Here is a 21405-nt window from a genome sequence, read left to right on the forward strand (position 1 = left end):
CGGAAGAGCAACCAAAGAACAAATTATTTGTAATTTGAAAAAAATCATCTATGATAGAAGTGAAGAGCATCCTACCTATCAGCCAATGAATATGCAAGACACTCCCCACAAGTAACGGCAGTCTGTAGCCATTCAAGTGTGATTGCTTCATTATCTCAATCAATCCCTATAATCTTGGAACTGCCTATTTTATGTTTTACCATTTGTATAATTTACCCTGTTTATATTCATGTACAAAGTCAGCATATAAAGGAAATCCAATACAACCAGAATACTCATCTACGATATTCTACAAGAAGTCTCAGGATCATCTACGATAGAAGTAAATCTCAGGCACATCTAGCATTATAAGCCATTATATCTGATTCCAGAGACTTCTTTGTAAGCAATTGTTAGCGGCAGAGTAAAAAAGAAACAGAATAAGGGGTGGGTACAAGAACTCCTTTAATGCCAAATGCACTCTGAGTGGTCTCAAACCCTACAAGGATTCAAGGAAACTGATTTCTTGCTAGTAAACCAGGACTTCATTTTGCAAATATCCACCCTTGTGCCATTGAATTGACAAACTAACTCGTCCAAACTTTGTTTCCTCTGACTCTGAGCACAAGGCATATCTCTTGAATTTAACACCAATTATAAACCTTAGTTTGTTTTTGTGGGTCAGTCAGACCCCTAATAATCCAAACAAATTTATCTAGAAAAGACTGGGTTACCGTCCCTGCTGTCATCAAGGCCTACAACCTTGTATTTCTTTTTATAACCAGTTTTCTATTCTTCCCTGTCAACACTGGACCTTGCACTGAAACTATGAGTCAGTGACCTTGTACTAAAACCCCTGCTCTTCCTTACCTTTCTACTTTTGGAGAATGTCATAAGAACTGCCAATTATAGTGCCCTTGGAACTAGAAGGGCCTTTCATTGTTTCAAAAGTTCCATCTGCAAAATTGCATCTATTACATCCAATTTCTTCCTTAGTGGTTGAAAAGTTAATTGACCATAAGTTCATTCTCCATTCCGATTCATTCCTTCTCAGATACTACAAAACGTTTCTAGAAATGGTGTTTATTGAAATCCAAGATGACCGATTTCTGAGCCTGCAACGGCCTTTCAACGTTTTTCCAACAGGGTAAGTGTCCAAATCCTTAAGAATCCAGGATAACTGACTCTGTGATTGGCAATTTCCTCTTACAAGAATTAGACTTCACAGGCAAAGGCATTTAACCTTTATTTGAGAAAAACCACATAAAATTGGCCAGCCAATTCATGTAAAAGAATCAACTTAAAGACACATTTTAGCAAAGAAAAATTTCAATATAGATGCATCACTGTCGTACTAGCCAAGAAACCTGAACTCCTGTTACACATTGAAACTCTCTAGCTCTAACAACACAACTTCATCTACTCTAAAACTTAGCATTTTAGTAGCTACGAAGATTTTCATTTCCCAATTGAACACTTTCGTCACGTCCTCAGCACTTGCGTCTCGATTTCATATGAAAGGCATTTCAGGAAACCAAAAAATGGCAGATAAATAAATCGAAAAAATAGCAACAAAACAAGCATGAAATTTAACGGACATGAAGCTCCGAATAAACACCATTTCAATTTCTTAAAAAACCCATTTCCGGAAACACAAAAATTGAAAACAAAAAATGATAAAAGCAATGGAGAGGAAGAACTTAGAAACGCACCGGTTCGGTGGCTACCAAGACGCTTTCTTAATGCCATTGAGCATGCCTTTAGAGGCCAGAGTACGAAAGACGATACGGGACATACGGAAGGTCTCGTAGACGGCGCGTGCGCGGCCGGAGAAGATGCAGCGGTTCCTGACGCGCGTAAAGGAGCTGTTTCGGGGCAGCTTGGAGAGCTTGAAGCGGTTCTCCTCGCGCAGGTCGCTGGGAAGGCTTGGATCCTTGCAGAGGGCCTTGTACAGATTTCGTCTCAGCTCGTATTTCGCCGCCAGCAACCGGCGATGGTGGTCTCGGATATTGGCATTTTCCTCAGAAACTGACATTTCTTCCTTTTGTGTCGAATGCTAGCAAACTCGGTTTTTGGTAGGGTTTTAAGCTTGGGAACAAGTCACGGCTTATTGTGAACTGTTTTTTTGGCAAAAATTAATTTTAAAAAGGGCTTTTTGGGAATAAATTTCCATATTTTTTGTCTCGTTAATCCATGGAACCTTGGGCAAGACAGCCTCCCGATATTCCCACACCTACGCTACCATTATACTAGATGTATCACTCGGGTTAATTTGTAATCCTTGGAATACTGTAGAGTTACGACATTTCCATATTCGCCAAAGCCCATAAGCAATTGCAGAAGCTCTTCAAACTGCTCATAACCAGCATATTTTCATATCTAAACCCCAATTTCCATATCTAATCCCACGAGATAGGAATGAAGGATATTCATTCCCATGTTTGAGAACTCTGGGAAATGAGGACTAAGAATAGGAAATGCAATTATCTCCAATTCCCATATTTTGTTAGGGGGAGCGGATCCACTAATTGTTGGCCCGTCCCTATCCCACATAACAGATTCTAAAACTGTTAACTCATCTTAAAATAATAATAATAAATAATATTCTGCAGAGCAGCCGAACCAAAACCCAATCCACCACCTCTCTTTCTCTCTTTCTCTCTCAATGTTTGAAAGAATTTCACGGTGTGGTGTAGCAAACCCACATCTTATCTTGCTCAAAGATGTTGGAGACACCACAGTCGTTTGCTTTTTCTTTGTTTATTGGATATGGAAGTTTCTTTAGCCCGTGAAAGGAAATTAGAAGTCATACCTGCTACAAAATAAGAGCAAAAAAGTTGTGGTGGAGGATGGCAAGATGATAACCAAAAAGGGTTTTAAAATGATAACAAGCCATGTCAACGAGACAATTTCAACATGATCTACACAGATCCCAACCTTTTTTTTTCCTTCTTGCTCTTAAATTTTTCTTGGCCTTCAAACTTATCCAACTCTAATTTTCATCTCCATTAGGTTATGAAATCATCTTCCAATCTAACATGGCCATGAAATCATCTTCCAAATTTCTCTTGCTCAGTGAAATAAATATACAAGAAAAAGACAAGAAAATGTGCATATATGAAAATGCTAGCTGGCAAAGTCCTTGTATTCAACGCTTTTTAATTTTTTTAAATTGAAGATAATGATCCTTAAAGTTTGCGAAATTATCACATTTGGTCTTTATCACAAAACATCCCTAAGGTTTACGAAACTATCAAATTGCATCCTTTTTTTTATTTTTTTATTTTTTGTGTCATTCATGGTCCTCAAGATTAGTGTTTGTGATCACAAATGGTCATTGCCGTTAGGTTCCGTCAAAAACTCCGTTAGTTTGCTGACGTGACATATATATATATATATATCACAAAACATCACTAAGGTTCATGCACCTATTATCACAAATGGTCCTTGAATTTTTTTAATTTTTTAATTTAAAATTCATACAATTTAAAAATGAAAAAACTAAGGGTTTAGGGTTCATAAATGGTCCTCAAGATTAAAATTATTCTATAAATGGTTTTTTCATTTATAAATAATTTAAAAAAGAAAACCAAAATTTTATGAATTTTAAATGAAAAAATAAAAGAATTTCGTAGGGACCATTTGTGATAGGTGTGTGAACCTCAGGGATGTTTTGTGATATATATATATATATATATATATATATATGGATAGAGAGCTTCCATTAAGAGATCCCTCAAATGCGATATTGTTTGACCACTCAATTGAGTTATTGAAATTTTAGTACTTTATTGAAGCATTGTGTTCATTGATTTTGTAGGACACAATTGGATGTCGAAACGATTTCCGATTGGATCTATGAATGAAGACCTAAAAAATAGATGGTTTGGATAATTGAAAATTTGTAGGGTATACTAAAGGGCGTCCCTCAAATAAAATTATTTGAGGAATCCAAACTAATAGAGTTTTTGACGGAACCTAATGGTAGGGACTATTTGTGATTACACATACTAACCTTGAGGACCATGTGTGACAAAAAAAAAAAAAAAATTAAGGATGCAATCTGATAGTGTCGTAAACCCTCGAGACGTTTTGTCATATTAAGCCTAGTGACATTATTGATTCTTTACGTTACACCTTACACATCCAAATTGTCATGTTGTGAGATTCCGTCAAAACTTATGTTAGATTGATGACATGGCATGTGTGTGGATCCCACAAATTCAATAATAACATGCCATATGGATTTGAAAAAATGCTTAAGAAAATAACATTCATAAGAAATAGAAAACTAAATTTAAACCTTAAACCATGATTCTTATCAATCATGTGATTTCCTCCTAATAATTGGTTATTGTATGATATGATGTTAGTAATAGTTTCCTAATATAGTTCTTTGCCCCCTAAACCAAAATCAACCTTCGCAACCCACATCCCCCTCGAGAAAAACTTCCCTGGCACGGGGATGTCAAGGTAACCTTTCCACATTAGTATCCTTAGCAAATTCAGAAGTGACACATGTCATCCATTTAAGACTTTGAAAAAAAAAATCACCTCTACTACCCCTCATTCCTTACAACTCAAACCCCTCCCATTCTCTCTCTTCTCACCCACTCTTACTCAAATCATCTCCTTTAAAAAATGCATTTTTTGTTATTCACACATCCAAGCCATTTCTCTCTCTAAATACAACTTCGGCACCCCATCCTCCATTCTTCATCCTCTGCGTCCCTCTCCCTCTCCTACATCGTCGTCGGCCTTTAGATCTGAGGTGGCTGCCTCGTGATCTTCCCATTTACATCTGAGGTGGCTAGCCCACAACCTTGCCTCCATTGTTACCGACAACAAGGGAGAAAAAAGGAAGGAGATACGAGAGGTAGAGAGCCAGTGAGATAAGAGAGGAAAATAGGGAGAGATGAGAGAGAAAGAGAGATAATTTGAGTAGCAAGGGGAGAGAGAGAGAGAGTAGGTGGGAATAGAAAGAATATGAGGGGTTTGAGTTGCAGGGGAGGAGGACACAGAGGAATGGCTGAGGTGATTTTTTTTTTAAAAGTCTTAAAAGAGTGACATGTGTCACTTTTAAATTTGCTAAGGATATTGATGTGGAAAGCTTACCCTTGAACCAAATGGGCCCTTATATTATTATCGTATATAGTTTCCTAAAATAAAAAAAATCCCCTTAATGAAATAGAAGAAATGTTAGCTGATGTAGAACAGATGGCGGAAGCAATTGAGGAGGAGTTGGAGCGTTGCGCGCTCAAAGGCAAATCGTGTAAGCTTCATATTTGGGTTCCGAGCTCAGAATTAGGTCCATGACTTGTCGATTCGAAGAGAACGGCGCCACGAGTAAAACTCATTGCTTTGCCATGATGTATGGGCTTTTCCAGGCATCCAAGATCGTTTACTATCCCGAAATTCAGTTTTAAAGTTTTTATAATTTCTGGAAACTTTGTTATTTTCCTACTTTAATTCCTTTGTTATTCCTACGGTTTCTAAGAGTATTTACGCATAATTTACCCATGGTTATGGTTATGTTTTTATTTCCAGTTTATCAAATAAACCTAAGGTTCTCTCATATTTCCTAGTGGATTCCAGAGTTACATGTTTTAGGATAAGGTTTTAGCCTATCAATTGTCACGCTACGCCAGTTGGCATAAGAGCAGGTATGACCAGTTGGTGAACAACCAAGATGAAGGTGATAGGACCAGTGGAACAAGGGAAGTTGTTACTCGTGCCGAGTTTGAGACCCTCTTTGTAGCAGCGGAAAAGGTTTAGCGTTTATTGTTGGGCATAGGAATCTACTGAGCGTAATGAAGGTGCCCGAGTACAACGTCTTATTGTTGAGAGTGACAATGAGTCTGAACAAGAACTACAGGAACATCCCTCGATCACACGTAATCAGAATAATCGTAACCAATACATGGACGATTTTCGGATTAAGGATGATATTCCATACTTTAATGGCCACCTATAGATTGAAGACTTTCTTGACTGGTTGGTAGAGGTGGAGCGTTTCTTCGAAATTATGGAGGTTCTAGAGACAAAGATGGTGAAGCTGGATGCCTTTGGTCTGAAAGGTAGTGCGGTTGTATGGTAGGACCAGCTTCAAAAATCATGGCAGCGACATGGTAAGCAATGAAGACTTGGTGCCGTATGAAGCATGATAGGGAGATTCCTACCTGCTACCAATTATGAGCAGTACCTGTATTGGCTATACCATAATTGCCACCAAGGCAATCAGACAGTTTCTGAGTATACGGATGAATTTTTGGGTTTGACTGAGTGCAATAATTTGGAGGAAACAGATGGTCAAATGGTCCCTAGGTATATCACTGGGTTGGAAAGTTCTTTGTATGAGAAAATTGAGCTTTAGACTTTGTGGACAGCTCATGAGGCTCATAATATGGCATTGAATGTTGAATTTCTAGAGAAAGATAGGCGTACTAGGTCGAGCACTAGTGATATCAAAAAGAGAAGTTATGAATCCTCTGCTCCATCCATGGAGAAAAATAAGGGTGTGAAGTAGGTTCCTGGGGAGAGTGATAAGAATGATAAACAAAAGAATTTTACCCCATGTGACAAAGGTAGTAGCAGAAATTGGGGAAGAGATCACAACAATAGGAGCAATCCGTATGCTAGAATGACGAATGATATTTGTTACAGGTGTTCCAAACCAGGCATCACTCTAATGAGTGCCCAACCCGTAACAAACAAGTCAATCTAGCTTAGGAGACTGAAGATGGAGATGAGAAGGTAATTTTCATGCAGATTATGAAAGAGCAAAATTTGCAGATGAAGATGGTGATGAGATGGTGAATTTAGTGTTACAGAGAGTCCGCATATCCCCAAAACAAGAGGCAGGGCAATACAACAGGCTTTTTCGTTCACTTTGATAATAAAGTGTGCAGTGTGATTATGGATAGTGGCAGTTGTGAGAATCTTGTGTTGAAGAATTTGGTCGATTATTTACAGCTCCCAACATAGAAGCATGAGTCTCCGAATGCACTGAGGTGGGTAAAGAAAGGACATGTGGTTCAGGTGACAGAAGTATGCAAAGTTCCCATCTCCATTGGCAAGCATTATAAACAGAAAGTTTCATGTGACGTGATCGATATGGATGCTAGTCATATATTACTAGGGCATCCTTGGCAGTATGATACAGTTGCCACACATAAAGGATGTGATGATGTGTATTTTTATAATCGAGGTTCCCACAAGATTGCTATGGCTCTTGTCAGTGAATTTGGAAAATTAGAAAAGCCAAAGAACTCGAGTTTTCTAGTGATGTCGAACAGTGAGCAAGACTTTGAGGAAGATATTAAAGAAGTTGATGTTGTACCCTGTGTATGTCATGAGGTTGTTGGCTGCCTTGCTAAAGGGTGTCTTGCCCTAGAGAGGTAAGAAAATTTTAATTGATTTTCAAGAGTTGATTTCAGATGATTTATCTAATGAGCTACCACCGATGAGACATATGCAACATCAAATTGATTTGGTGCCTGAAGCTAGTCTTCCTAATCTACCCCATTATCGTATGAGCCCTAAGGAGAATGAGATTCTCAGAAGAAAAAAAAAGATAGAAGATTTGCTGCAAAAGTGGTTTATTCGAGAGAGTATGAGTCCGTGAACAGTTTCAGTGTTGTTGGTACCGAAGAAGGACAGTACATGGCGCATGTGTGTTGATAGACGTGCAATCAACAAAATCACCATCAAGTAAAGATTTCCAATTCCACGCCTGGAAGACATGTTGGATGTTGTGGAGGGCTCTAAAGTGTTTTCCAAATTTGAGGAGTGGGTATCACCAAATTCGGATTAAACCTGGAGATGAGTGGAAAACAGCTTTTAAGACCAAGGATGGATTGTACAAATGGTTGGTGATGCCGTTTGGGTTGTCAAACACACTGAGCACATTTATGAGACTTATTAATTAGGTATTGCATCTCTTTATTGGTTCATTTGTTGTAGTTTATTTTGATGACATTTTGATTTACAGCAAAACCAAGGAAGAGCACTTGATACATTTGAAGGAAGTTTTGAAAGTTTTGCAAGAGAATAAGCTGTTTATTAACCTAAAAAAGTGTACTTTTGTCATTCATAAGTTACTTTTTCTAGGTTCTGTTGTTAATGCATATGGTATCCACGTGGATGAAGATAAGGTGCGAGCCATTCGGGAGTGGCCTACTCCGAAAACAGCCAGTGATGTGATGAGTTTTCATGGCCTTGCAACCTTTTACAGGCACTTTGTTCACCACTTCAGTACCCTAACCGCACCAATTACTGAGTCCTGAATCGTGGAAAATTTAATTGGGGTGAAGAGCAAGACCAAAACTGTGCCCTTATTAAAGAAAAGTTGAGCACATCACCGGTTCTAGCCATTTCCACTTTTGAGAAGATAATCAAGGTCGAATGTGATGCGAGTGGAGTGGGTATAGGAACTATTTTGCCTCAAGAGAAGAGATCGGTTGCATTTTCCTTAGAAAAACTCAATGAAGCACGCCAAAAATGGAGCATTTATGACTAGGAGTTTTATGTAGTGGTTCAAGCCTTGAAACAGCGGGAACCTTATCTGGTGCAAAAAAGCGTGAATAAGATGCATGTTAGGTGGGCTACTTTTCTGCATAATATTCCATTTGTTATTAAACATAAATATGGAGTTCTTAACCGTGTAGCAGATGCATTGAGTCATCAAGCAACTTTGCTTGTTATTTTGGTTCAAGAAGTTGTGGGTTTGGAATTTCTAAAGGAACTATACGAGACTGATGAGGATTTTCAAGAAACATAGGCTAAGCTTGTGCGCAATGAGCCGATGACAGATTATCATGTTAACAATGGGTATTTATTTAAGGGCAACCATTGGTGCACTCCTATTTCTTCTTTAAGGGAGAAACTGAATCAGAATTTGCAAGGGGGTGGATTGAGTGGCCATCTGGGCCGTGATAAAAAACCATTGCCAGTATGGAGGAGCATTATTTTTTGCCACACTTGAAGTGAGATGTCAGCACTATTGTGCGTAAATGCTATAGTTGTCAGGTATCTAAAGGACAGTCCCAAAATACTAGTCTTTATATGCCTCTCCCTGTCCCTGATGATATTTGGCAAGACTTGTCTATGGATTTTGTTATGGGACTCCCTCATACACAACGAGGAGTCGATTCTGTTTTTGTCATGGTTGGCAGGTTTTCCGAGATGAAGCATTTTATTGCTTGCAAGAAGACTGTGAACGCTTCCAACATAGTCAAACTGTTTTTCAAGGGGGTTGTGCGGTTGCATGGTGATCCTAAATCTATTACGTCAAACTTTGACACCAAATTCCTTAGCCACTTTTGGATAACCTTGTGGAGGATGTTTGGTACGGACTTGAATCGTAGTAGCACTGCTCATCCGCAGACATATGGTCAGACTAAGGTTACCAACAGAACCCTCGGAAACATGGTTAGGAACATTTGCGAAGACAGGCCGAAGTAATGGGATATTGCACAGGTGGGGTTCACTTACAATAGTGCTATTCATTCTTCCACATGAAAATCACCCTTTGCCATTGTTTACACTTTGGTGCCGAGGCATGTGGTTGACCTGGTCAAGCTTTCAAGAGCCCAAAAGACTAGTGTAGCTGTTGAAAATATGGATGAACAAGTTTAGACTATGAGGGAAGAAGTGAAGGACAAGCTAGAGAGCACTAACACTAAATTTAAGGTCGTTGCTGACAAGCACCATCGTGTGAAGTTGTTCCAGGAAGAAGACTCTGTGATGGTTTACTTGAGGAGAGAACATTTCCCACTTGGTACCTATAGCAAACTGAAATCTAGGAAGTATGGGCCCTACAAAGTTCTTTAAAAAAAAAAAACGACAATGCCTATGTCGTGGACCTTCCTTCTTCAATGGGCATATAGAGCACTTTCAATGTTGCAGATCTACATGAGTTCCATGATGATAAGTCAATTTATCCTTATGATAACTCAACGTCGAGTTCTTCGAAAGTGGAAGGGACTGATGTAGAACAGATGGTGGAAGCAACTGAAGAGGAGTTAGAGCGATGGGCGTGCAAAGACAAATCGAGTAAGCTGTAGATTGAGGCTCCGAGCTCAGAATTGGGCCCATGACACCTCAATTCGAATAGAGTGGCATCATGAATAAAACTCATTGCTTTGTCGGGATGTATGGGCTTTTTCGGGCATCCGAGATCATTTACTAGCCCGAAATTCAGTTTTAAAGTTCTTACAATTTTGGAAACTTTATTATTTTCCTATTTTAATTCCTTTGTTATTCCTAGTATTTCTATGAATATTTAAACATACTTACCCGTGCTTAGGGTTATGTTTTTATTTCTAGTTTATCAAATAAACCTGAGGTTCTCTCATATTTCCTTGTGGATTCCAGAGTTACATGTTTTAGGCTAAGGGTTTAGTTGATCATTTGTCACGCTGCGTCAGCACTAATGTAGAATAAATGGCAGAAGCAATTGAAGAGGAGTTGGAGCGATGCGCACACAAAGACAAATCGGGTGAGCTGCAGATTTGGGTTTCAAACAGAGAATTGGGCCCATGACGCGAAGATTCGAAGAGAACGACTTTACAAGTAAAACTCATCGCTTTGCCATGATGTATGTGATTTTTTGGGCATCCGAGATCATTTACTATTTTACAGTTTTTGGAAACTTTATTATTTTTCTATTTTAATTCTTTTGTTATTCCTAGGGTTTCTAGGAGTATTAAAACATACTTTACCTGTGGTTAGGGCTATGTTTTTATTTCTAGTTTATCAAATAAGCCTAAGGTTCTCTCAAATTTCTTGTGGATTCTAGAGTTACATGTTTTAGGCTAAGGTTTCAGCCAATCAATTGTCACGCTGTGTTGTTAACTTTTATAGTGAGTTAGTTTTTTCCCAAAGACAAAGAAAGAAGATGTATTTTGTTTAATATTTTCCAAATAATAGTAGGAAGCTAGAGTTTAACAATAAATGATTCCATGCAAAGGACCCACTAGTGTAGTGGTTTGGAACAATTGCTCTCCCAAGTAAGGTCCTGGGTTTGAGTCCTAGCATCAATATAGTATATATATGAGTTTAGTATATTATTGCCCCTCTCAATAGGAAAGGTCTATAAAAAAAAAAAATGATTGCATTTTCTAACAATTGATGATCACCTAGCTGACAAAGTCCATGTTAACTCCCCGTTTGAACCTATTGAGTTCAAATTATTTTCTTGAACATCACCTGCATGCATCTCCTGTGGATACAGAAAAGGTCTGATGGGCATTTTTAGGCATTCAACATCTCCTCCTAGCATTTCTATGACTTTGTTCATGGCAGGCCGATCACTTGGCTTCATTTGAATACACCACAATGCAGTTATAACCATCTTTTTTATGATTTTCTTTTCCTCCTCATTAAAATCTGCCATCTCCAAGTCATTTCCCTTGTTATATTGGTCGTATGCCCATAATGGGAAGTAAGTTTGGCTTGAACGCTCTACCATTGAACTGAAATTCTTCCTTCGGCTTGCCATTTCCATGAGCAACATTCCGAAACTATAGACATCAGCTTTGTACGAAACACCTCCAATGTTTTTGTAGAACAACTCAGGAGCAATATAGCCCATTGTTCCCCTTGCTGCCGTCAAAGAGACAATGCTATTATCTACGGAATATAATTTCGCAAGCCCGAAATCAGAAATCTTTGGGTTAAAGTTCTCATCAAGAAGAATGTTATGAGGCTTGATATCAAAATGTAGAATTTGCATGTCACAACCTTGATGCAGATATTCAATCCCTCGAGCCACTCCGAGAGAAATCTCATACATTTTCTTGCAACTTAAAGGCATGTTTTCCTCTTTGGTATAAATATATTTATCAAGAGAGCTATTTGGCATGAAGTCATATACTAGAGCACGATTTAATCCCTCAACACAATAACCAACAAGTTGCACCACATTAACATGGTGAATCCTTCCAATGGTAGCTACCTCACTTGTGAAGTCTTGCCCATTACCTTTGGGCTTGCCCAAGAGTTTAATTGCTACAAAACGGCCACTGCGCAACTTTCCTTTGAATACAGAGCCATAGCCACCTTCACCTAACTTGTCCTTAAATTTACCAGTCATCTTTTTAATTTCTGAGTAAGAGTACCTTATTGGCAAGAAATTGTTGTCACTTTGGAGAAAATCTTCTATGATGCTATAACTCGACAAATGTCTTCTTCGCCATTTATAGATCACGAACGCAATTAGACATGGAACTCCGAAAATTAGTCTTGCTGATAAAAATAAACCTGACGAGATATATATCACCAAAAAGAATCATGAGAAAACAAATTTATTGGTTAGATCAACTAATGCTTTCAACATTTTTCTTGTTGTTTTGTTTCAGAAATATGTATTCTTTGATGTCATTCAAGGGTAATATATACAAGCTCTTACCGAAGCAAATAAGTGGCACCCATCCACGTCCTGCAAGAAACATAGCAAAAGTGGGGACAAAATCAAAGTCTTGACTGTAGGTTTTCGAAAAGTGAACAAAATCAAAGCATTGATTATATGCAAGAAATACAAGATCTTACTGATGCTGATGGCCCGAAACCATAGAGGATTATCTGCAAGAAATACAACAACAAAATGTAAGTAAAAACAAAGACTTGACTAAGTTTGAATTGACCTAATTTTTTTTTTTATCACAAGTTCATTAGTATCCACTCACAATTGTCGTGATGTAATTGACAAGAAAAAAAAAGGAGAAAAAGAAAAAGAAATAAAAGAAACTTTTGGGGAGAAAGTCCTTACCAATGTACACGCGTCCACGAGAAAAGAAAACTACAGTGACCAAAAAAGAAACAACATTAGCACGTCCAGTCATTACAATTTGAAATACCTCTATTCCAGCCACAAACTGCTCATTGCTCATGGAGAAATTGTTTTGGTATGTCTTATTTTGAGCAATGTTCTCTTTCAAGACAAATATTTTTGTTGTCAAATTGTGAATCTGGACACTTATGAAAGAGTCAAATTTATATATGAAATTCACAGACAAGATAAACTATTTATATTGCCATATAATTTAGAAAGAGAATTACATCTTATTTTAAACTTTTTAATTGAGGGTTTTGATATAGTATTACATTTCCTAGTGGAATCAAGCCTAAAGTGTATTTGAACATGGGATTTCATAAGTTCAAAAGTCTAAAGAAAGCTGACCACATACCTAATTTAAAAAAAAAAAAATTAAGGTGCAACAATACTGCATGCTTCCAACTACTATTTGGTTGAATAATTTTTGAAATCAATTCATTTCCCAATTTTTTTAATCTAAGAAATGTGGAAACATTTATTTATATTTGGTCTATTCTGAATCTCATTCAATGTTATTAAAAGTATCTTCAATCCGTAACAAGCTCCTTTTGTAGGTTCATTTCACACTAAAAAAATAAAAAATAACATATAGCCAGATAAAGAGAGAGCCTTTACCGTAAATAGCCTCGCATAGAAATCGAAAGAAACCTACACGAACAAAGAAGAAGATAACATATTAGCACACCAAGTCTTTAAACTTAAGGATCAATTACATTTTCCATTCTTGTGGTTTGGTATATGTACAATTTGTCTATGTCTTTTAAAAATTGGCAAAAACAACCTTAAAGTTATGAATCGGTACACCATTTACCCCTCTGTGTCTGAAAATAGTTTGCATTTATTTGCCATGACAATTGGGTGGAAAAGGAAAATAAAACGGGATAGGACAATCACTATTCACGATTCACGTGATCAGCGTCTATCCTTACTTACCTTTATCATTTGCCAAGGCATCATGGATAGAAGTGCTCTTATATGGATATTAGATTGATGTCATGTGGGCCGTTTTTCAACCCTCTGTGTATTTAGAAGGCTATGATTTTCTTTAAAGAAACTCTTTATTTGTTGTCCCAATGACATACGGTGATCCAGGTAGAATAAACCTGGCTCTATGTAAGCAAAACATAAGCCCCAAGCCAACTGCTATACTGAAAAGAAAAGTTTCACTTGAGGGTGCGTAGTGACTAATGATGTATGAATTCTTAATTTAGGGATGTTTCTGCTAATTTTTTTAAAGATCTGCTTTTATTATTTTTCTTGAAATTTGTTACAACATCTTAACCCAAGGAAATAAAGTTTACCAAGGAATTCCTCTGTACCTGATAGATGATTATCTAGTATTATCCAATGAGAAATTTGTCATGTGTTGCAAGTTTATATATAATCAAACTTCCGTAACATGTTTAACTATGAGGTATAGAAAGGGACTTGTATCTCAAATAATTAAGAATATTTATCTTGAATTTTAGGTTTTAAATTCGATTCCCCCTTCTTCTAATGTTGCTTATATATATATATATAAGAACAATAAAAGAAAAAAAGATGAAGGTAATATTCCTATGGTAACTGGGTTGTTTTGGCAAAGTATTTGCATTCAATTTGGAGTGCAAAGGGTGGCTTTGGAATTTGATGGTTAGGAAGCTATTTACAATATTCTCCGGCACGATTGACCTCCCTATAATCCTCACCTACAATAAACTTTTGTTTTTTTGGCTGGTCTGACTCTTCAGTCTTCACGCTCCCTTTTTAATCTGAATTCTTTGGGATTACAAAAGGGAAGAAGTTGCAGGGTAGAGAGAACCGAAGGGAAAAGGAAAGGGAAAGTCAATCATGGCATGAGTAGGGAGGATTGAAGTTTCAGACTAGAAAAAAAGAAGAAGATAAAGTTGAGTTGGCGGTGCCTGGTGGTGATGGATGATGATGATGATGGAGCGTGTAAAAGTGGGTTTGAATCATGAGAGAGATGCAGGTCGAAAGGCTGGTGCTAAAGGAGAGCAAGGTCAATAGCAATAGGTGGTTGGACCAAATTGCCCCTCCGTGTGAGAAGCACATGTGCGAGAAGAAGTAACAGAAGTTGGACACATTTGACAGAAATTCTCAATTATCCTTAAATTGCTCGAAATAAAAATGAATCAAATTGAAATATAGGAACTAAAATGATAAAAATCACAAACTACAAGAATTATTTGACAAAAACTAAAAAGTTGGTACTTTCTTTATTGCTCTGCTTATAGTGGCTTGCATTGTAAGTTTTCTTGTTGGATGCAGGTGCCTCAGGTATCTTTTGTCAATTGAAAATTTTATACTTTAAGTTTAGGAGTAAAAGATGCATAAATTCAGAAATTTCAGTTTGTTTCTATCTTAAGTGGTAAAGTTGAAAAGCCGAGTTAAATTTAACTAAGAACTTCAATTTTTGTACTTTAGTTTAAAGTGAACCATTCTCTTGCTAGATTATCTGACGTTATTATTTGATACATTGGCAAATATGCGAATAAGAATCATTTGTCATGTTTATTCTTTCTTGAATGTGTAAGTTAGATTCGTGATTTGACAACACAAGTATTTTCTTGATACTTCTAGTCACGAGAAGTCTGAATTCCCCTAACTTCCTTCTATGCACTCTCATAAACTAAAAATGCAACAAATTAGACATACATAGTCAATAGCCATGGCCTAGAATTCACGTACCTGGGATGGTGTGTGGAAAACATTTAAGATTAGAACTCCATTGGCCTTGGCAGATAGGAGCTATTTCATCAGGCCACGATACTCTAAGATCAAAGCCATACATGAGGGCACTGTGTACGGATTCATAAGAGGTATTGTGGCCTTTAGGGTAGCTCAAGAGCGCCAAAGCCAACCACTCTGCACTGCAACCCTCGTTCAAATCCCCCACTTCCATAACCCCAACCTTCACATAACTGTACGTCTTTTGTTGGACCAAAGAAGAAGCATCTATATTCAAGCATGGAGCAGTGTCCACGTACAGAGAAGAATTCACTGGATTCGAACACTTGATGTAAAATACAGGTGTCGATATCAGATAACCTGATATATTATATACACTATATGGATCTCTTAAAAAACGTGGAAAATTTTGAGGCATGGAGGAGCAATTGTTGTTCTGGAGGCCAGGATCTACGAGTCGGATTGTTTGGTTGTGGTAGTTGATTACCTGGACATAGTATTTTCCTGAAGGAGGTAGGTCTACAAGTGTAATGTTGTTCTCACAGGACAGAGTATACATTACATTGCCGCAGTGCTTTGGATCCTGTTTTAGTCGGAAAGGATAGCTTATGTTGTGGATATTGCCGCAGGAAGAGGTACACTTAGTACTGTTGTCTTTCGCGTTACAAGTTTCGCCGGATAACCCAACAAGAAGAAGTGCTACTATCAAAACCCACCTAGACAAGGCCAAGAACCTGCTTTCCATGGAGAGAGAGAGAGAGAGAGAGAGAGAGAGAGAGAGAGAGAGAGAGACAGAGAGCAGAGAGAGGGGTTGTTTGGCATTCAAACTAGCTTAATATTTAGACAGTTTCTTATAAGAGATGGTAAATGTGTGTATGAGCACACTATCCAGAAGAACTTTTCAAATTTCCTATTGGATAACATTTGAAAAATATCAAAAGAAAAGTCATGCAGCAAGCAAGCAATTTAATTATTAGAAGCCTAGGTAAGCCATGACGTTAGAGAGTCAGTCAAATGGTCGACAAAGTTGATTGAAAATTTTATAGTGCCATTTCAGCCGGGTTTTGTTGACTTCTTGTGTTTGGTTTTCCTTCTGTTTTGGTCAAAGTTTTGGCCTTGGTTTGTAAATTCATTTATTTACTGTAAAAGCGCCAAGCTTGTTTCCGATTTCTTGTGAGTGGTCGATTGAACAAGGTCAATTCATTGCTGCACTCGACATATCTATCCAAATACATCTGCTCAGGAAAAAATTCAGTGCCACTCAGAAATGCAGCAATTCCTCATCTCTTGCCTTTGCATATTGTATATGGTTTTCGTCAAAGCGGTTGGAGCAGGACAAGATACGTGCGCAGAATCTAAGTGCAGTGATGATCATGGCCTGGCTATCCATTTCCCGTTCCACCTTGAACATCGTTGTGGTGATCCTGGCCTTGAATGCAGTGGTAGACAGGAGAAGGTTCTTGAGGAGCAAGTAGCACTAGTAAAATTCTTTGTCAAAAGCATAGATTACAAGCGTGGGCTAATCGAAGTATATAACCCAGATGGCTGCCTGCTGTTAATGCCCTTAGAAACCCCTAACATTCCAGTGTCCCCCTTCCACTTATTAGATTCCAACATACGTAACGTTACCTTTTTCCTTTGTCCTACACTTGCTGAAAGAGATATATATGCGTATCAAGTACCCTGCCTCAGCAGCAGGCCTGGCTACAGAGTTTATGGCGTTTCTTCTTTTTTTGAATTATTTGAGCACTTCCCTGCCCTACAGTCTTGTACAAGGATGTATGATGTTTTATCAGTTCCATTTGGGAATTGGGTTGGAGGTGACAGCTCTATGCTTCGCTTCAAATGGTCTGAACCAAATTGTACCGAATGTGAAGCAGAGGGCAAGAGGTGTAGATTGAACAATAATGGCAACAAAAGTGAAGTTGAATGTATTCACTTGAGGAAAGCAAGTAAGGATTTGTTTCACATATATCCTGCTCAATTTTGTAGAGTTTCCAAAGTAAATCATATCTGCTTGCTGGTTCAGGGTCATTTTCAGAAACATGACAGTCTGATTTTTCCAATTATGTTTATGTTTTATAGGCAAAACAATGGAATTTGTGGCAACGGGTGAGTTATCTAAGACTGGTCTTTTCTTTTGCTTTGTTTCATGTCGAGAAGATGTTGGAAGATATGTGTTTGCTCAAGAATTGTATTTACTTGCAGGTGCAACGCTGGGTTCATCCCTTCTTTTAGTGCTGGTCATTGCAGTGTATCGTGTCTATAGCGCTGATCAAAAGGAAAAAGAGAATCAACTGAAAATCGAAAGGTTTTTAGAGGATTACAAAGCTCTCAAGCCAAGCAGATATTCATACGCAGATATTAAGAGGATCACAAATCAGTTCAAGGACAAGTTGGGCCAAGGAGCCTATGGAACTGTTTTTAAAGGAAAGCTTTCTTCTGAATTCTTTGTTGCTGTGAAAGTACTTAACAATTCTAAGGGAAATGGGGAAGAGTTCGTAAACGAAGTGGGAATGATGGGCCATATCCACCACGTGAACGTAGTTCGCTTGGTTGGCTTTTGTGCTGATGGATTTAGACGAGCTCTTGTTTATGAGTTCTTCCCGAATGGTTCGCTGCAGGATTTCATTTCATCAGCGGACAGTAAGAACAATTTCCTGGTTGGGAAAAGTTGCATGATATTGCTGTAGGCATAGCCAAAGGAATTGAATATCTTCACCAGGGATGTGATCAAAGAATCCTCCATTTTGATATCAAACCCCATAATGTTTTGCTAGACCACAACTTCACTCCAAAAATTTCTGATTTTGGTTTGGCCAAATTATGTTCCAAGGATCAAAGTATGGTGTCAATGACTACAGCTAGAGGCACCATGGGATACATTGCACCTGAAGTGTTCTCTAGGAATTTCGGAAATGTGTCTTACAAGTCAGATGTCTATAGTTTTGGAATGTTGTTGCTAGAGATGGTAGGAGGAAGGAAGAATATTGGTTCAAGCACAAAGGACGCAAATGAAATTTACTACCCAGAATGGATCTATAATCTTCTAGAAGGAGGAGATGACCTACGAATCCATATTGGAGATGACGGAGATGGTAAAATCCCGAAGACACTTGCAATTGTAGGGCTCTGGTGCATCCAGTGGCACCCGGTGGATCGTCCGTCTATGCAAATAGTGGTTCATATGTTAGAAGGAGGAGATAACTTGGCCATGCCTCCTAATCCTTTTGTCTCTGCAGGTCCTACAACAACACATGCAAGCATCCCAGCAAATCGCCTTGAGTTAGAAGCAATTCCTGAGTTAGAGTAAAATGTCTACGTACATGTATACGCACCAATGTAAGTAATATTAACTACGTATGTGCTCGAACTTGTTGAACATGTAATAATTCTAGCCTAAGTTGAGGGAGTTGGGTATTAGATACTTTATTCAAGGGACATAAATTATTATTTTTTTGTTATTGAGAATTTGGTATTCCTATCCGTTGCATATTGATACTTTTTTTGTTTTTTTGTTTTTCATCGTCCAATAGAAATGTGGTGTCCATAACTCTTATACTCTTTAGGATACCCAAAAAGGTAATTAGAGCATTTCCATTGGAGAAAAACTTCATTAGGGAGAGCCTAGCCATGTAGCAGATTGACTGGCAGGTTATACCAAGTTAAATGAAATGTATATTTTAGAAAGTAGTAACTAATCAGGCCATAAGGTATGGAATTCCCAAAAGCCAAGGTTCAAAGCCTACTTGGTCAAGTCTTCTAAAATTACCTGTAGGATGACTAAAAATGCCTAAAGAGGGGTAAATTGGCTAATTCGAGATTATTAGCAGTAAATAAAAATAGATTTTTGAAGCAGGATTGATATGGCTTATCAATCTTGAAATGTGCAGAGCTTAAAGTAAAAGAACACGCATATATTTATTTTACGTGGTAAAACCCCACCTCTAGGGAACATTCACGGGACTTCTTAGTCCAGAACAAATCCACTATATAATCAAAATTACAAGAAGTACTCACACACTTATCCTATACACAATCTAGATAAAGTTTATCGACTTCTTCAAAACTCAACTTCTATCACGGGATGATCTTCGACACTCTTTATGTTGAACGCAATACTGGCCGCGATTGCTTTAAACTCGCCAGAGGATAAACGCCACAACAGTCTCGGTGCCCTCAACTGCATGAGCCACCGATATGCATATGAATGCAATATGAATGATAAAAGGATTTGATAAATCACTAAGCAAACAAGGAACACTTGATGACTTATCTAAAAAATATGCACAGTAGCTTTCTCTTCAAAATTCAATATGCTAAAAAACCAATCGTTGAAAGCTCAAAAAGTTTGAAAGGGAAAACCCAACGTTTTACTCAAGGCAGGTTTTCTCTCAAAAGAGAGGAACCCAAGTGACCACTAATTGTCTCCAACTTTGACTTTCAAACCTAATCCAATATGGTCTCTTCATTTAGACACCAAACAGAAGACACAGTACTATCTAATTATGAATATGAATTGTGATTCAATATGGAGTCTTAAGTGATGACACCAAACAACCACTTTTATGAAGAAACAATCATCTCCTAAAACAAGTTAATTAGGAGATGAGCATGGTGCACGTCACTATAGGAAACGCTAACATTTTAACTTAAATCACAATGACATTGAATATAACATCAACTATAAATCCTATTGTGAATACATGATTATGTCATGATTTACCTAAAGTCAAGTTTCTCATATTGGTTAAGTTATGCCTTGGAAGTATGAGATTGAATGTGTTGTGCCAAAATGTCCAGTAAACAATTCTTCACACACTAATTTTCAACCTATGCTAGAGTCTAGGAACTGGCAATACAATTTTCGTACTAACAATCTCCCCCTTTGGGATGTCCTAGACAAAATCCTAGATTACATTTCAGACACGTTTACTTTGCCAAACAAATATCCAGTTCTTGTAACTTCTGCACACCAACAAATAGACTACCAGTGAAGCATAATAGAATTGAAACAATAAGAAACACAACTTGGCACAATTAAACAACAATCCTTCATATGTAAGGAGGTTAATCAATTTACTACTAGTTCTGATCCCATAGACAAAACAGAAAGTTATCTCCCCCTAAATATCATGTTTCTACTTTCGATAGTCAAATTACTCCCCCTAAATCCCATATGTAACACAAAATATTCTCCCCCTTTTTGTGTAGGAAATCCAAAGGGACACAGAGATAACTACAAAAAATGAACAAATCCAGAAGCGGAATAAATGAACCTTAGAGGCTGTGAGCCCGAGTAAGATGAGGAGGATCAGGTGGCTGAATGTGCCCAGCCAATGTCAGCAACAGCTCATCATAGGTGTCAAGACGATCCCAGATGCAACGAAGAAGTGCATGCATCACTTGATGGGATGTAGAGAGCAAATCCAAAAGGGCTCGTTGCTCGATGGAGAACCCACCAGAAGTACAGTGAGCATCGCTGAGATGTAAAGTAACCTGATTGTTGACTTTGATGGTGTCAGAATAGCCAATATCATCTGTAAACAGTGCATGGACACTAGCATGAGCAGCCAAAGCTATGATAATCCGAGGTAGAACAAGACTTGCTATCGGAACAGTGGCATTTGCAGCACCACTTGCAATGAGGCTTTCACGGATATGGAACTCAACACTGGCAGATTGCTCAATCACAAGCTGGAAGACAATATATGAGCAGTTTTCCAACTCACTTTCCTATGTTGGGAAGTGGGATTCACATAGTTGCGCACAAGCATATATAGAGTATGGGTCCACTGAGACATCATACCACATGAGAGCTCGGTAGGGAGCACCTCGGGTGTAGACACATAGAGTCGATTCACTAGCCGATGACAGGGAAGAAAATATGGAACCGGCTCACA

General features: G+C 38.0%; 2 protein-coding genes and 1 pseudogene across 7 annotated transcripts in view; 1 reads left to right on the top strand and 2 right to left on the bottom strand.

Moving 5' to 3' along the window:
• The window catches only part of LOC148916964 (small ribosomal subunit protein uS14m-like), a 55930-nt gene extending 53829 nt beyond the window's left edge, over positions 1-2101 (bottom strand). The window contains exons 1-2 of one of the 5 annotated variants that reach the window (XM_089053419.1): positions 1692-2101; positions 19-217 (exon numbers count right to left, since the gene is read on the bottom strand). In XM_089053419.1, the coding sequence (XP_088909545.1) occupies positions 1703-2014 (312 nt within the window). In that variant the 5' untranslated portion in view covers positions 2015-2101 and the 3' untranslated portion in view covers positions 19-217; positions 1692-1702. Of the gene's footprint in view, positions 1-18; positions 218-1691 lie in introns of those variants that run through there. The other 4 variants (XM_089053420.1, XM_089053418.1, XM_089053416.1 and 1 more) reach the window with 4 other exon arrangements.
• Positions 2102-10879: 8778 nt separating this feature from the next.
• LOC103331235 (LEAF RUST 10 DISEASE-RESISTANCE LOCUS RECEPTOR-LIKE PROTEIN KINASE-like 2.4) lies at positions 10880-16304 on the bottom strand. Its single transcript, XM_008233853.3, has 6 exons — positions 15503-16304; positions 13430-13462; positions 12749-12778; positions 12529-12561; positions 12389-12418; positions 10880-12240 (listed from the first exon to the last, which is right to left on the bottom strand). The coding sequence occupies exons 1-6, from the start codon at positions 16245-16247 to the stop codon at positions 11114-11116; spliced, it is 1998 nt and encodes a 665-aa protein (XP_008232075.3). The 5' UTR covers positions 16248-16304; the 3' UTR covers positions 10880-11113.
• A 436-nt stretch (positions 16305-16740) lies between these two features.
• LOC103331236 (rust resistance kinase Lr10-like) lies at positions 16741-18995 on the top strand (annotated as a pseudogene). The gene is made up of 3 exons (XR_016127311.1): positions 16741-17454; positions 17588-17614; positions 17711-18995. The product of XR_016127311.1 is annotated as a rust resistance kinase Lr10-like (transcript).
• Positions 18996-21405: the final 2410 nt, after the last annotated feature.

This window comes from Prunus mume, linkage group LG5, assembly GCF_029339155.1.
Source record: "Prunus mume cultivar Tortuosa linkage group LG5, ASM2933915v1, whole genome shotgun sequence".
Lineage (NCBI taxonomy): Eukaryota > Viridiplantae > Streptophyta > Magnoliopsida > Rosales > Rosaceae > Prunus > Prunus mume.